This window comes from Bombina bombina, chromosome 5, assembly GCF_027579735.1.
Source record: "Bombina bombina isolate aBomBom1 chromosome 5, aBomBom1.pri, whole genome shotgun sequence".
Lineage (NCBI taxonomy): Eukaryota > Metazoa > Chordata > Amphibia > Anura > Bombinatoridae > Bombina > Bombina bombina.
In genome coordinates, this window is record NC_069503.1 from 161,425,155 (window position 1) to 161,443,721 (window position 18,567).

General features: G+C 35.4%; 1 protein-coding gene across 1 annotated transcript in view; it reads left to right on the top strand.

Moving 5' to 3' along the window:
* The window catches only part of OBSCN (obscurin, cytoskeletal calmodulin and titin-interacting RhoGEF), a 937,038-nt gene that overhangs the window by 57,592 nt on the left and 860,879 nt on the right, over nt 1-18,567 (top strand). The window contains 3 exon segments of the mRNA XM_053713767.1: nt 4,994-6,140; nt 11,533-11,802; nt 14,405-14,665. Coding sequence (XP_053569742.1) covers nt 5,003-6,140; nt 11,533-11,802; nt 14,405-14,665 — 1,669 coding nt within the window. The 5' untranslated portion in view covers nt 4,994-5,002.

Below are 18,567 nucleotides of genomic sequence, written 5' to 3' on the forward strand. Positions count from 1 at the left end.
AGACTGTCAATGCTATTCAGCAGAGTGCCTAGATGCAGCCCAGATTGTGATGTCATCGGTGGGTGGAGCTTGGCAGCCATTTCAAACTGGCCAAAAGCAATATTCATTTTAAATAACTTTTTACCATTCCTGCTGCGTGATATAGAAAGGGGTGCAGGAGACTATTTGCAGCTTAAACTAAGGTAAGACTTTAAGATGAATAAGGTGTAGACTGTCCCTTTAAATATTACATTCTAGGTAAAGAAGTCATTCTGCCTCCAGGTTTGTGTGTTTTATTTATTGTCACCACTGTTTGATTAATTATGCAGAGCCACCACTGATTTGCTATGTTGTACAGAGCCACCACTTTGGTACAATATGTCATGCAGAAATTATTATAGCTATTATAGTTATAATAAATGAAATTAACAGTCAAGAATTTGACATGATAACATAAATCTACTTTCTTTATCATTATAAATAAAATAGTTATTTATAGCTGCTTAACACATTACTAGAACATTTTGTTAAGTTAGCAGTAAATGACACAGTATCTAATTTCTTTGGGGTGGGGTAGCAAAATGTGTCTTCACCTGAGTAACCAAAAGAAAACTAGTACTGGCCCTGATTTCATATTATAGTTAATTCATCTATATTTAAAAAAAGCAGTTGCAGATCATAATCCTGGTTTAATGACTTAGTCCCTAACTGTCTAATCCATCATACTTCTCATTTTTTGAGAATCAGCTCTCTATCTCCACCTCTTCTCAATCTAGGAATATGATCTATGGCTCTAAAATCTTAGCTGGCTCACTGTATAACCTACTCTTGTAAAATTGTCTAATACAGGTAATGTTAAAGGGACAGTCTACTCCATAATTTGTATTGTTTAAAAAGATAGATAATACCTTTATTACCCATTAACCAGTTTTGCATAACCAACATGGTTATATTAATATACGTTTTACCTCTTTGATTACACTGTATCTATGCTCTGCAGACTGCCTTCTTATTTCAGTTCTTTTGACAGACTTTAAAAATTGGAAAGTTGTTTAAAATTGTATACCCTATCTAAAGTATGAAAGTTTTAACTAGACTGTCCCTTTGAATCCTTATTTCTTATTGAAGATTTGTGGGCATTGATCCTATCTTTCACAGGGTTTGTTGTTTCTCCTAAATAATCACACCCACAGGTACATTTTAACAGGTATATAACAAAAAAATTCACACGTATATAAACCCTTTATCTCTCGTTGTTGGTTATCATTCACCTCTCAGTATGTGTGTCATACCTTGTGGTTTAATTGTAGCAACAGACTAACAAACGACGCAGGTAAACAAACATACAAGAACATTTGTAAGCTTGTTAGATTAATGAAGTAGGAAGTTTTATTAATACTTTGAGTGCATTGTTTACAATAGCATTTTAAAAACTAAACAAAAGGCAACTAAGGGATTGATCACATCCATTATTTTTGGCAGCTAATAATTTCTGAATATTGGTCAATATTGTCTGTGTGTGCTCACTTGTCGTAAAAGGACCACTCAATACACAAGAATTGCACAATTAACAAGTGTATCATAAAAAGACAATGCAATAACACCTACTCTGAATTTCACCAAAACATTTTTTTTCCTCCTATTTTCTGGCCAACTGTATCATGTGACAGACATCAGCCAATCACAGACTAGTATACGTATACCCTGTGAGCTTGTGCACATGCTCAGTATAATCTTGTTCCCCAGAAAGTGTGAATACTGTGCAAAATTTGATAATGAAAGTAAATTGGAAAGTGTCCCTTAAAACTGCTGCTCTTTCTGAGTCATAAAAGTTTATTTTGACTTGAGTGCCCTTTAATATCAAGTTAATCCTCTAGTACAAAATCATACCTCACGAAAAGATAAATAAATAAATATCCCAATGAAAAACGGCTAATTGTTATTGTATCAGCATTGCAAAGTGCTTATCTGCAGCTGTTAACATGCAGACACGGATGAAACAACATATTATGATCAGCCATGTATGTATAAAATGGAATATATTCCAGCCTGACGTATGCAGTGCAATAAGCTGTTTTTCTGAATCTTAACAGATAATTTGGATTGGTGCCCTCCAAGCACAGTATTCCAATCCATTAGAAAATGCCTTTTAAAACAGTTTTCAAATTAGTTTTCCTAACTGTCAGGACATTAATTCTTAAAAAAAAACTATTTTGGTCATTTTGCATATCATGGCATATTTCCTTTTTTGTTTTTAAAGGGATACTAAACCCATAGAACCATGAAAGAAAAAAAATGTGGGTTTAGTATCCCTTTAAGCTTGGGTTTCTATGAAGGGAGAGGGGTATCAATCTCACACCACCTAACTGTCCCAGATTCCGCAGGATCGTCACAGGTTGGGAGATATGCCTGCTGTCCCTTCCAACCCCTCCTGTCAGGGGAATTTTTTTGATTTCTAGGGGTTTCCCCATTGCTGCCCCCAGCACAACATAACTCTGCAACTACAACACTGTCCTATCCACCGCAAATTCATGGCCCCTTCCCTCCCACTATAGCTCCAACCCTAAGCACCAGAACAACATCTCTCACCTCCCTGTCCTAGAATGCCTTTGGGAAATGTTGTGATGTGTGCAAATGCTAGGTTCAAATATTTACAAACTTAATCACTTCTAGTTTTATTAAAATATTAAAATGATAAAACATTAAAAAATGTAAACAGTGAAACATATTCAGGTTTCAGGACAGATTGCTCACTGGCTGATAAGCAGAACTTTCACTGCATTATTGGTGAACAGTGACAAACCTGGTATACAATTATATTCTTAGCACATGAACACCAGTTTACAAAAAAAAATTCTAGATACAATACAGTGTTACTTTAAAGAGACACTAAACCCAATTTTTTTTATTTCAGGATTCAGATAGATCATGCAATTTAAGCTACTTTCTAATTTACTCCTATTATCAATTTTTCTTTATTCTCTTGCTATCTTTATTTAAAAATCAGGAACGTAAAGCTTAGGAGCCAGCCCATTTTAGGTTCAGCACCCTGGATAGCTTGCTTATTGGCGGCTACATTAGCACCCTGGATAGTGCTTGCTTATTGGTGGCTACAATTAGCCACCAATAAGCAAGCGTTACCAGGTTCTGAACCAAAAATGGTCCGGCTAAACTTTACATTCCTGATTTTTAAATAAAGATAGCAAGAGAACAAAGAAAATTCGATAATGGGAGTAAATTAGAAAGTTGCTTAAAATTGCATGCCTATCTAAATCATTAAAAAAAGGGTTTAGTATCCCTTTTAAGTGTTTGTATTTTATAAAAATTGGAATAAAAAGGGGTTAATTGCAATTATGTCCTAAATTGCATTTGTATATAGACTCTAACAATTTACACACACAACACACAAGATACGTTATCAGGAACATTTTTATGATGTTGATCTCATTCCAATTCGTTGCTTATTTTCTGCTTCTGCATAGGTCTAAAAACGCCTGCTAAATATAGGTTTTTATGTAATAGCCAATTTGTATATAAGAAATGTAGATCCTATGGAATTATTGCTGAGCCAAACTAATTACAACAGACACACATTGCACAGATTGGAATTTCTTAGGTAGGAAAGACAAAAAAATAAAAAACAAAACAAAAAAGAAAATAGCAAAGATGAGGGAGATGATTTTGCAGGGCTAATTGTAACAGATTGGAATATTACCCCAGGATGTTGTATTGTACCAAATAGCTAAGTTATATATATATAATAGATTGACCCAGATCAGCAAGTCACAACTTGGCCATCACAGCCCTTACTACACATCATTGGGGTTGATGGTAAAATTACCCATAATTGCTCATAGTATATTTTTTTAACACAAGCTTTTAACCATGATAGGTACATTTTGGTGGCACAATTTATGTATAGGGTTGCAAGTTGTTCAGTATTGACCTAGTAGGTCTGATGTAGAAATCTAGCTGACTTGCATCTTCAGGGTGATGGACCTAATCTGACCTCTGATATAAGCATGTCTGACAGTGTTTACAGGACCATGTGTCTGATATGGGCTTCAGGGGTATGCATCTCATCGGAGGTGTGGTGTCAGTATATAGAGTGGTTTCAGCACTTTAGATTTGATCTGAGATCTTATATACACATGACTGACAGGATTATGGGTCTGATCATGGGTATGACAAGTCTAAAGGCATTTGGGTGACAGGGGCTTTCAGTACCAGGCAAGATGGTCTTATATAAAGTAAGCTCATAATATTTCTCACTTTCCTTTAATCAGACATTGGTCATCAACTATGTTTTTGTTAACCACAATTAATTACACTAATTAAGTAATGTTACCTGTGTTTACATGGGACGTCCCAAAAACATGAAAACAAATCAGTTTAGACTGTTGCCATCTTGTCCTTAGACATTTCTTACAGTCTTCTTGTATTTCAGTTGAATTAAAAAAAAATAGTAAGTTGCAAAAAGTTTCAGAGGTCAACAGGTTTATTGCTTTACTGTGAGTGCTTATAACAACTTATTTTTGTGTTGTATATTAGGTTTCCCATATGTTTGTAAGATGTGATCTATGTTTTTCTGTTGAGTATGCCAGTGTGATCCAACCACATCTGCTGAACATAAGGAAAGCTGAGCCTGCACTCATCGGTTGCTAAATGTCATAACTGTGTAGTGCTGAATCAAGACTTACTTATGCAAATACCTGTTTTTTTCTCTTGAATCCAGTGTTACAGTGAATAATCTTTTATATAAAATACATTGAAACATTTATTTTAACTGAATCCCATATTATTAATACTAGCTGAGCTGACAATGGGAAACCACAGAACAATTTTGAGATCAATTAGTTAGCACTTAGCCACTTGCTGATCCCAATCCACCAATCTATCTTTTGCACACACACGTTGTATAGTTTTGACATAATACCAAATAAAAACAAGCCTTGCTGAGATTTAAATGATGGAAGAATTATATGTCTTAATTGGTGATCTTGTTCTTTTTCAGGATCTGAAGATGGATTACAGCATGCTAGGAGGGGTGCCACGGTTCTTAACTAGGCCTAAGGCCTTTATGATGTCTGTGGGGAAAGACGCTACTCTGAGCTGCCAAATTGTTGGAAACCCCAACCCTATGGTCACATGGGAGAAAGAAAAACATCCAATTATATCAGGAGGGCGGTTCAAGATGGTCCAAGATGACAACCTGTATCGACTGACCATTTATGACTTAAGTTTTGAAGACAGTGGCCAATACATTTGTAGGGCCATCAACAACATTGGTGAAGCGTTTGCTGCGGTCACAATAAAGGTAGGGGACGAGAAGGAGGGCACTGTCGCAGAATGTGCCCCATATTTCATTTTGAAACCAACAAGTACAAGGGTGAATCTGGGAGAAGATGCCACCTTTCAATGTAGGGTCCAGGGTTTTCCAACCCCATCTATGAGCTGGGAAAAGGAGGGAAAACAACTTGGCAAAGCTTATGAGTCAAACAGAATTCAGATTGATGTGGATGGAGAGTCCAGTGCCCTAAAAATTCATTGTATTCGATTTTCAGATAGTGGGACATATATATGTCGAGCAGAAAATGCTAAAGGACAGGCCACAGCTTCTGCTTCTCTGTTAATTGACTCTTTTAGTAACTTTAATGCACATGGTACAAGTGGTCCAGAGCAATCATATGGCAAACCAGTCTCACTATTATCTCACCTCCAGAAACGACGTGAGGAAATGAGGAAAACAGACGTTTCCATCCATGGTAGTTATGAAACAAATGTTGCATCCTATGGAGCAATAGATTCACTGGCAGGCATAGGCATGAGCTTATCTCTTGACTATGATAGAGCTGCTTCTCTTGCCACAAAGGGAACTCGTGATGGTACATTTAGCGTGCTCACACGCACGTGCACGGTGACTGAGGGTAAACATGCCAAAATGAGCTGCTATGTTACAGGAGAACCTAAGCCTGAAATCGTGTGGAAGAAGGATGGTGAAGTGATCACAGAGGGAAGGAGACATGTCATTTATGAGGACGAACAAGAGAACTTTGTACTGAAAATACTGTTCTGCAAACAAATTGATAATGGCCTGTACACCTGCACAGCTTCCAATCTTGCGGGTCAGACGTACAGTTCTGTGCTTGTCATAGTTAAAGGTAAGAAACCACACATTGGTGGTAATTAAGAAATCTAAATTAATTCTCCTTGTGGTTGAAGTGCAGATTATTAATAGCACAACATAGAATTAAATATTATCTTTAGTGGGGTTTGGGTAAAACATAAGTGTTTAAATTATTTACTTAGACATACAATATAGTACTTGACAGAATGCACTTCTGGGAAAAAAACATGTCTACCATTTGTCCCTTGGGAGGCATAGACTAGCAATATTTTGGCATTCAGTTCTACCTCCAATGGACATCTTTTTCATGCTGGTGACACAATGCAGGTTTCACCAAATTAAAGTTGGAATTGAAGACTGATGGGTGAAGTAATTTGCCATGTCATACTCAATAACTGGAATTTTAAACCATAAACTGTTATTCCTTTTAGAGGACATTGAATTGTTTTGTTTTATTTAATTGAATTCATAACTGAGAAAAAAAATAGAAAGCTGAAATAAGGTTTTATTTATGCAAATATATTTAAGTGATTTTTAGATGTGAATCCTTGTCTGAAAACTCTGCTACCTGCATTGTATTGGAGACAAGATGGTGGGAGGCTAGTGGGCAAATACCAGTAGGGCCACTTAGACTTCTCATAAAAAGACTTATCTCATGAGGATAAGTGTCACAGGCAATCTTAAGAGTTACAGCTTCCTTGTTGATAAATACATTTATTTAATAAAAGTCATTTGCCTTCCTATTCCACTCACTGGCCAGAAGACTTCTCTTTGAACCGTGTATCACTTCCTAATTAAGTCAGTGTCTCCACGACTTGCTATATCACACTCCAATTACTTTATCAACCTAAACTACCAAATTCACTAATCCATATATCACAAAACTTCTGTAGACCATTGATACTAGTTAGTTCACAACAGTTTGTTTATTGCATTTGCCATAAATGTGTTCACTTGGGTTGTTTTAAACTAGGGCTAATACAGGTGGCCCTCGTTTTACAACGGTTCAATTTACACCATTTCAGAATAACAACCTTTTTTTCCAGTCATGTGACTGCTTTTGAAAAGAATTGAGAAGCAGTGAATTTATTAAAATAGCCAATAGGTGGAACTGTCCGCTTGTGTTGCAGCAAAGCCAAGCAAGCTGAAGTTAATCAGTTTAACCAGCCCTGAGCTATCGAGCAGATTTCAAAGGAACAAGATCTTCCTGTCTATAAATCAGTCCAGATTGGAATGCATAGAAAGAACTGTTTGCAGAAAAATGCAAGTGAAGTCTGTGTTGTGGGATTATTTTATTAGGTTTATAATGCTGTTTAGCATTTAAAGTCTTCATTTCAAAGCTTTAAAAATAATGTATTAGGTGTTACTTATGACAATTTTGAGAGGGGCCTGTAACCTATCTCACTTCATATTGACTTACATTATAAACTGGGTTTCAATTTACAACGGTTTCGATTTACAACCATTCCTTCTGGAACCTAATTCCGGCGTAAACTGAGGGCTACCTGTATTACACTTTGTGATTTAAATGTGATAGGCTAAATAATACTAAATCCCTATCTAATGGTCTAATGATCAAAAATGTACTGGCATGGTGAGAAATCATAGGTAATTTGTTTTAGATCTTATATTGTAATATATGTGTCTCTATACTGAGAACACTATATACAGTGAGATAGACAGTTCCTAATTTTACTCCTTAGATAATCTCACCAGACCCGAGAGCTTTAGATAATCAGGACTTAATGGGATATGAAACCAAAAAATGTTCTTTTGTAATTCAGACAGAGCATACAATTTAAAAAAAATAAAAAAAATCCAATTTACTTCCATTATCAAATTTGTCTTGTTCCCATGCTATTCTTTGTTGAAGAGATACCTAGATAAGTTTCTGGAGCACTACACGGCAGGAAATATCTAGTGCTCTTACAAATGTATAAGATTCTTGCAAAATTGCAGCAATATAGCGCTCCAAACACGTGCACACCCCTGAGCTTACGTCCCTGTTTTTCAACAAAAGATAACAAGAGAACAAAATAAGTAAATTAGAAAATTGTTTAAAATTGCATTTTAAAAGTAAATTTTTTGGCGGTTATGCCCCTTTAAATCACACTAAACTGAAACAATTTATGCAACACACTCAAAAATAATTTGTTACTCTATGTGCAGTTAGTCCTTCTATAAACAGTCTGGTATGAGGCAGCTAGGAAGCAAACGTTTTATTTGTCTGCAAATGCACCAAAATACAAACTATACCCATAAGCAGGGAGCAGAACAAAAAGTGTTCAAATGAGTGAATTTAAATTATTTTCAGCAATTTCTCATAATTTATAAAGATATGAACCCCAAAATATTTTCTTTCATGATTTAGATAGATCATGCACATTTAAAATAACTTTCTAAGTTACTTCTATTATCAATTTAATTTGTTTTCTTGGTATCTTTTTTTAAAAAAAAATCAGGGATGTAAGCTTAGGTGCCGGCTCATTTCTGGAGCACTATATAGCAGCAGTTTTGCAAGAATGTTATCCATTTGCAAGAACACTAGATGGCAGCACTATTTTCTCCCATGTAGTGTTCCAAATGCCTACCTAGGTATCTCTTCAATACAGAATATCAGGGGAACATAGCACATTTTAAAATAGAAGTACATTAGAAACTTTTTAAAAATAGTTTCTATTTTTTAAATCACAAAATATATTTTTGCACTGTTCATTTGTTTCATAAAGTGAGTGGCAATAGACATAAGATTCTATGTCCTTGACTGCTGTATGTATAGAAGGATTGCAGCAAGCTCTTAAAGGGACAGTAAACAACACCTTAAGATTTGAATATACAATATTAAGTCAGCTTAGTAATGTATGCAGTAAAACAACTTTGCAACTTTACCTTCATTATTTATTTTGCCCTTTTTTAATGTAATTTTGCTCTGAAAAATTTCGGGTTTTCTCAGACCTGAAAATGCACCCTGCAGCATAATCAAGGCTAACCCTGCTACACATCTTTCCATTATTGGCTTTCACAGATAACATTTAAGAATAAAAATAAGAGCAATACGAGATGTAGTTTGCCACAGTATTATTTACAGAGAAACAAAATATCGTAGCTGCATATAAGTAACATGGAGATATAAAAGCGCATTTCTCCATAAATTATAGATATTTCTTATGAATCGTAAGCTTACAATTGTTGAGTGACCATCACATTGCATAAACCTTTTGAGAAAAAATAGAAACAAATGAACAGGTGAAACAGATGCATTTTGCGCAAGTACTCGCAACTTTGTGTAGTTGCATGAAACGCGTAATCTATACCCTGTTAAAAAGTGTTACTAAAGGAGGAGTTTGGAAGTAGTTTAGGTTGTTACAAAATGCTATTAACTAGGTTTTTAAATTACAATTAAATTACTCCTTTTTAATATTTTTTTTAGATTAAATAAAACACGTGCAAATATTTCTTACTTACAAAATCTACTTCCTCCTTGGAATAACATGAAGATGTTTATGCTTTAGTTAATAAGGTATCTAACTACTATTCAAAGGGAGATGTGAAATTATCACCCCATCTTCCTTATGGTTTGTGCAGTACACTTGTCTAATTTATGAGATAAAATGCTTATGGTATACAGCAGCTTAACTTTGAAGCTCTAAGGGACCCTAATCTCTTAGTACATTTCATGCACCTCCCTCTAATTATGTGTCACCATTTTAAAACTAGACATGTGCTTTTCGCTTCGGCCGAACTTTAGATGATTCAAAGATTCAAATGCATCCGAATTTCCGAATCGCCACCATAACTAAAATCCCGAAAAATTCAGAAAATTAATAAATCAGTTTCCGAATTTTCGGATCCATTCTTTATTCATATTCAGAAGTTTTCATTGTTCTAATCTAAACATCAGTTCCCCGACATCGCCGACACTAAATCACTAAATAAAGTTATTAACCCCTAAACCGCCGTTCCCCAACATCACCGACACTAACTAAACCTATTAACACCTAAACCGCCGTTCCCAAACATCGCCAAAACTAACTAAACCTATTAACCCCTAAACCGCAGTTCCCTGACATTGCTGACACAAACTAAACCTATTAGCCCCTAAACCGCAGTTCCCAAACATCGCCGACAAGAATTAAACCTATTAACCCCTAAACCGCAGTTCCCAAACATCGCCAACACTAACTAAACCTATTAACCACTAAACCACAGTTCCCAAACATCTCTGACACTAACTAAACCTATTAACCCCTAAACCGCCAGCCCCCACATCGCAACAACCTAAATTAAACTATATTAACCCATAAACCTAACACCCCCTAACTTTAACATAAATAATTTAGACCTAAATTAAAGTTACAATTATTAACAAACTACCTATTTAAAAATAAATACAAACTTACCTGTAAAATAAAAATCAAACCTAAGCTAGCTACAATATAACTATTTACTAGCTACCTAGTTATGTTAAATTAAATAATTTTTTCGGATCCTTTTGCTTTTTTGGATCCATTCTTTATTCATATGCATTATTCTATTCTAAACTTCAGAATAGAATAATGCATATGAATAAAGAATGGATCCGTAAAAACGATTTAACTTAACATAACTAATTTGCCAAACCATTTTTTTTTCTAACTTAACTAATTTGCAGAAACAAAATTATTTATTTAACTAATGAAAACGAAGCTAAATTTTTTAGTGTCACACATGTCTATTTAAAACCTACACTGGAATATGTCGTTTTTAACATGGCGGCACCCATGACTAGAGGGAGGCCGGGAAAAATCTCAGTATTATGATCATAAAATGTATTTAGTGTTTAATGTCCCTTTAAAATAAAAAATAAAATAAAAAAATATCTAACAACTTTAAAACAAACAAAGAGAAATGCTGCTGTAATATACTATTCAAGTTTGCATTTAAGAATTTATTGATCAGGTGAAAATTAGTGGCACCAAAAACACATGATTTTCTCTTATAAATGGTTTATAACATTTATAGCATGAGAAAGTTTACAAAATAATATTTTTTATTATTGTAAAAACATGTTTTTAAAATGCAATACCTTTTATTTTAACTTAATTCGAAAGAGACCAGTCACAGATGTCAACTTCCAATAAGAGGCCCCAGCAGCCAATCAAAACTCTAACATTCAATTAAAGTTACACAGGTTAATTAACAACGGGTTGCCATCCAATTAGAGGATATAACAGCCAGCCCTATGATCTAGCATCCAATTAGAGGTCCCAGTAGCCAATGTCAGACTCCAACATCCAATTAGAGGCTTTACATCCACAGTTCACATAGTCAAGTAGATTATATTTAAAATAAGCTATTTGGAATATATGATAGGAAATGATTCAAATGTCTTTATGCTTGTTGGAAAGTATTTGTGCCTCTGATACATGTTCTTATTCATTTTTAAGAACCTAGAATACCTTTCAAATCCAAGTTAAGGGATCTTGAGGTCAGAGAAAAGGAGTCGGCCACCTTCCAGTGTGAGGTGCCAGTTTCTCACACTGAATCTACCTGGTTCAAGGAGGAGACAATGATAAAGCAGAGCAATAAGTACAGTATTGAAGAGGAGGGAACCATCAGAAGACTCACCATTCAAAATGTGACAGCCGATGATGACGCTGTTTATATCTGTGAAATGAAAGAAGGCAGCAGAACTATTGCTGAGTTATCTGTGCAAGGTATGGAGAAAAACACATTTTCTATGTTCTCTTTCCCACATATTGTGTTTGTTTTTACTGTTTGTTTGGTTTGTAATATGTGAGAAAGTAATCAGTCAATGCATTGATTGCACAAATTGGTTTATGGTTTATAAAATGTTACTGTAAATTACATTTAACAATGGCTTGGTTGCTTCTTGCTGTAAAAACATGAAAAAAGTGTTGGTGACCAGACAATAAAAATGGCTGATCGTGATTGTGTCCATATAGAAAACAATTAATCTGCAGCCATTAACATGCAAATGATAGGTTGCGATTCACCTCTAAATGTTTTAAAAGTGCTACTCTAACCTCTGAGCTGTTGAGCCATTTCACACCCCTGTTTTGAAGCTTTTAGATTCTCATCATATTTTTAGTGAGACACCACCAAAAACTATATACTGTTTTTTTCAGCACAGTAAATTCGGACTATACCATTATTTTATGTATGTATAATGACGTGAAAAATCTACAACAAAAAAATGTGAAAATGATTTGGGTTTTTTAAGGGCCCTTGGGTATATTTATATAACTTTAATCTGCACACAGGAGATCTCACGATCCTCTACTTAAAGGGACACTGAACCCAGTTTTATTCTTTTGTGATTCAGACAGAGCATGACATTTTAAGCAACTTTCTAATTTACTCCTATTAGCAAATTTTCTTCATTCTCTTGGTATCTTTATTTGAAATGCAAGAATGTAAGTTTAGATGCCGTCCCATTTTTGGTGAACAACCTGGGTTGTTCTTGCTGATTGGTGGATACATTCATCCACCAATAAAAAGTGCTGTCCAGAGTCTCAACCAAAAAAAAGCCTAGATGCCTTCTTTTTCAAATAAAGATAGCAAGAGAACAAAGAAAAAGTGATAATAGGAGTAAATTAGAAAGTTGCTTAAAACTGCATGCTCTATCTGAATCACGAAAGAAATTTTTTGGATTCAGTGTCCCTTTAAATAAATGCACATTTACTTAAACCATGTGATCACTATTACCACAGTAATCACCTGGCTATTCCAGTCTATATAGTGGTTTTATTTTAAAGAGGGGCTTCTGGGCTTTAAAGTAAGGGGTCTTGTTTTTTTATTTTAATTTTATTAAAAAGTGCTTTCACTTTAAACTCCCTAGACACACACAGTTTGAACATTGTAGATCTTGGGGGTATCTAGGCCTTAAAGGGACCTTAAAGTCATAATTAGACTCATGATTTAGACAGAACATTCAATTTTAAATAACCTTGTCAATTATCTTCTATTATTTAATTTGCATCCTTCTCTTGTTATCCTACAAAGAGAATAACGGAAATTAGATAATAGAAGTAAACTGGAAAGTTGTTTAAAATTGTATATTCTACCTAAATCATGAAATAAAAAAAGTTGTGTTTCATGTCCCTTTAAGGGACCTGAGATCACTGGGTTTTTATACTTATACCCCTTCCAGCTCCCTTCTTCTGTCTGCAGCAGCGCGTCACTTCCTGGTTTACAGTGCTTAGGGATATTACCATGACAATGAAACAACCACAAATTGTCATCTGCACTTAAAGGGGCCCATTTAACAAGCTCCGTACGGAGCTTGTGGGCCCCTCTTTCTGGTGAGTCTTCAGACTCGGCAGAAACAGCAGTTATGAAGCAGCGGTCACAAAGACCGCTGCTCCATAACCCTGTCCGCCTGCTCAGAGCAATCGCCACAATACAACCCGATCGAGTACGATCGGGTTGATTGACACCCCCCTGCTGGCGGCCCATTGGCCGCGAGTCTGCAGGGGGCGGCGTTGTACCAGCAGCTCTTGTGAGCTGCTGGTGCAATGCTGAATACGGTGAGCGTATTGCTCTCCGCATTCAGCGAGGTCTTGCGGACCTGATCCGCAGTGTCAGATCAGGTCCGCAAGACCTTACATAAATAGGGGCCATAGGGTTAAATTGTATATTTTTTATATAAGATATAATCTATTGAGTAAAAAGGCTTTTATTTCTTGACATTTGACATTGGTGATGATATGGTTCTCAGCAGCCCACTCAACACATTTCTGTACCTAATTTATATACTCTACAAATACCTGATAATAATAACATGATAATAAAAATCACTTCCATTATATTGATCCCTTGTAAGCTTTGTAATGTGTTAATCTCATTATTTTGAATTAAGGAAACTCATTACAACATACATATTTAGGTCATATTTTGCACTTTATTCACTTTTTAATTTCAAGTTTAACATAGTGTAGATACCACCACTGGTTATAGTTAGCGTTAGGAGTTCAGCCATCTTTGACACCCACAAAGTTTATACAAAATGGAAATAAATATAAAAACTTTTATAATTCAGAAAGAGGCAAAAAAACAAACAAAAAAACAATAAAACTCTGTAATCTTTCAGTTTCTGAGCTATGCAGCTTCTAGTTGATAAACAAATTTGTGAAACAACTTTATTGCCAAGTCTGTTTAAACAGGTAAAGGGTTCAGTCATATATAAATATATCTTTTGATCGTCTGGGTATTTTCTTTTATTGTCTGATGTTTGCCTTCTTTAAACGCAGTGTTCTCATTACAGTCTAACATTTTATTTATTTTATCCATCTAAAGGCAATCTAATTAAAAAACTCCCAAGACGGACAACAGTAACAATCACTGACACAGCAATTTTCTGTGTTGAACTTGACAATGATGTCGATAACATCAGATGGATGAAGAACGGAGAAATAGTAAAGCCTGATGGACGTATCATGATTACTTCATCTGGCAAACAGCACACCATGATTATCCGAGATTGCCAGAGCAGTGATGCCGGAGAGATTGCATTTATAGCTGGTGAATGTAGGACGTCCACTAAATTCACTGTCACTAGTAAGTGTACATTTTATAATGACTATGACCATGAATGTATAAGACTTCTAGATGGAAATCATCTAATACTCATATACATACATATTCTCTATTTTTATTGATTTTGACCAATAGGTTACTTGTATTTTATACATAATGTAACTATTACCGAGGTATAAAAATATAAGAGGCATATTTTTATACAGAAAACATCTTGTAAGGTACATAGGTCAATATAAGTTCCAAGTATAACCATAGTAGAACTTAGCAAATGATCAACCTTATTTTTGTGTTCATGTTCTATGCATAGAAAACTTTATTCCTTTTTGTGCATATCAACATTTGCACTGTGAGGGTCTGTGATACTAATCACAAATGCCAAAAAGGTAAAATTTTTCATAAAAATAACTAGTAAAAGTACTTTAAAGGGACATTAAACACTTTGAGATGGTAATATAAAATGATAAATTGTATATAATAAAACAACTCTGCAATATACTTTCATTATTTATTTTGTCCTCTTTGCCTGTAATTCCATTCTGAAAATATGAGCTTTTCAGTTCCTGTTAGAAATGGAAGTGCAGAACACTGTTAAATCCAGCACAACTATTGGCTGCACACTCTAGTGGCCTATTTATAACTGACCCTAATTGGCCACAGCAGAGAAGGTAACACAAGTTACAACATGGCAGCTCCCAGTGTTTTATAGACACTAAACTTTACACTTATTTTGTCACTTTTTAAACAACTACTGAAACTTTAAAAAATACATCTACATGTTAGTCATGGACTAATCTTTTCTTTGAATGCATCATTCTATCTAGCATGTATTTAGTGTTTAATGTCCCTTTAAGTAAATTATAGACTATCTACAAAAGCTGTATGAAATTAAACTGGCAAAATTAAAAAATTTGAAATATGCTGATATGTAATTATACAAATCTAGTAAACTCTACATATAACTGGTCATCAGGGTACAAGTATGCTTCTTTGAAAAAAATTGAATAATAAACTTGACAGCTAAACGTAAATCTATTGTTAGCCCAGGGGAGCCTGGGATACAGTAACATAACTATTAAGGACCATAATGTTTTGCATATAATGAAAAAAAAACCCAAATATATAAGAAGAACATATAGTGCGCATCAAAGTAAGAAAAAGAACAATTGTCTTTAGTAGCATAAATAAAAAGAAAGGGGAAAAAAGGAACAGGGGAGAAATCTTAAGAGATAGGCAAATATGGGGGAAAAACAGATCCAATGCCTCAGATAATCAGAATGAATTGCACAAAGAAGAAACAGACATGATAATAAAAATGTGGATTAAAACTAAAATAACATGATCAGCAAACAAAAAAAAATAGGGAGTCTCCTGGTGCTAGAATAAAATAAGAAACTTTATTATGGAGAGTAAAACACGTTAAAAACAAGTGTAATAAGATCTCTGCGTAGAAACAGCATCTTACGTGTTTCGGCAGTACACTGCATTAATCATAGACATGCTGTTAGTGGAATTCATTGGATATATATATATACACATCTAAAAATCCTGTTAATTGTGTAACTTACACACTGCTGAGACCTTAAAGACATATCACCCCTCCTAACCTGAACGATTGAACCTGTTCTACAGAAAGAGACTACAAAAGCACACTTATACACAAAACTTATTAACCCTACCTGGATCAATATTTGAAAGGGGAATAGCTAAGGGGAGCAAATTTAGATATCTTAAAGAGACAGTTCCTAAAATTAGAATTGAATATATATGGGCTAACAATGTATAACATTTTACCTATTATAGCTACCACAATATATTAACCCAAGCTAATATGCCCCATTACAAGGGAAATAATGTGAACAGATGATGTCTCACATCAATGTAAAAACCTTAAAACTGGCATCTAGACTTGTAATTAGAACATATATTGCCCATAAATATAGCATGAGTGAGCACATCCATATATATTACTTGAGTGCCAAACAGCATGGCCATAGATAATAGTGTGGATGAAAAGACATTTGGCCAATTAGAGTTGCTTATAGCATATGGGCTAAACCCTCTCAATTTCCCAACATGATACATGCAAATAAGAAGATATCCACAAGGGATATATGGCTAGATCTGTATGCCTGGAGAAGATATCATTGGCGGGACCAAAAGTTAATGACGTCACCATCAATGTTGAATCCTGCTGGACTTCTGGTCTTTAGCTGGAAAATCCAGAAGGCTTCTCTATAAATGAGTTTTGTAGTCCTGTTACCTCCTCTGATAGACATTTTTACATGCTCGATGACTTGCCATTTAAAGGTAGGATCATTCTTCCCATGGACATAAATGAAGTGTTTCACCAGATCTGAGCACTCAATACCATTTTCAATATTTGTGAGGTGTTCTCTGATCCTGCTACATGCCTCCCTGGTGGTGCACCCTATATATTGTTTTTTAGATTGGGTGCATTCCACCAGGTAAATAACAAATGAAGTATGGCAATTCGTGTAGCTATTAAGATCATAGAACCTCTGAGTTGTTCTAGATTGGAAACTTTTTGACACCTCAGAGTGTCCACAGGCTATGTAATTGCCAAAATAGCATTTGCAATGCCCCTTAACATTCAACCAACTGCTCGTGTGCACTGTTGGGGAGTGCAGCATGCTGGGAGATAAGACATTTCCAAGAGTACATCCACTCCTAGATACAAAATTACAGCCTGATGAGACTAATTCCTTCAGGCTGTCCTCAGCAGTGAGTATAGGGAGATACTTTTTTACTATGTCACATATTTTATCAAACTGGGCTCTATAAGTAGTTATGAACGTAGATTTCTGAACATTATACTTAGTGTTACGTCGATGGCCCTTCTGATCCGACAATATCAGATCCCTATCAATGTGAGAAACCTCTAAATAGGCTCTTTTCACCACCTTTTTAGAGTAGCCTCTAGTGAGGAGTTGAGCCATCAATACCTCACTTTCTCTTATGCAATCACTTGCATTTGTACAATTTCGCTTGATGCAAAAAAATTGACCCTTTGCCACCCTGAAACCAGTATGTTTGGGGTGGTTACTGCGGGCATGTAGAATAGCATTGGAGGCTATCGGTTTCCTATACAGAGTTGTAACTCAATATCTCTAATGAGCAAAAGGTCAAGATAAGGCAATGAGCTCAAATCATGTGCATAGGTGAATTGTAAGTTCACATTGTTCTCATTCAGGTAGTCAATGAAATCCTGAAGCTCCTATTGACCTCCGGTCCAAATGAACAGGAGGTCATCAATGTACCTTTTGTACATCCTGATACTATCCCTATGGGGATTTTTATCTCCAAAGACGTGGGCCACCTCCCACCAACCCATAAAAAGTTTGGTGTAGGCTGGGGCAAACTTTGACCCCATGGCCGTACCATGTCTCTGAAGATAGAAATTACCATCGAATTGGAAGAAATTATGTGTGAGCAAAAAAAATCAAGAGATCTAACCAAATACCTCTTAAGTGCATTATCATAATTACTAAAGGTGTCTAGGGAATATTGAATAGCCTCCAAATACTAGAGTGGGCAATAGCTGAATATAACCCCACTTCATCTACAGTCAGCCAAGTACAGTCTTCACTCCAGACCACCTGTTGGAAACAATTAAGAAGATGTTTTGTATCCCTTAAATAAGAAGGAATCTGACATACAAGGGGCTGGTATAAAACTAAAATAAGCCATGATAGTAAGCTGCTGGCATTGATGGATGGTTGCCGGCACGTGAAACTGAGACTTGGCTTAAAAAAACTACAGTTCAAGGTCAAAGAATTTCCTTCCATGGTCTTATATAATCCTCAGAGGGTTTGAAAAGCTGACCCTAAAAAGATCAGAGCCACATTGGAGATGCCTGAACCATCCAATGTGAAATCTGTGCAGCGCTACATTGAATTTGT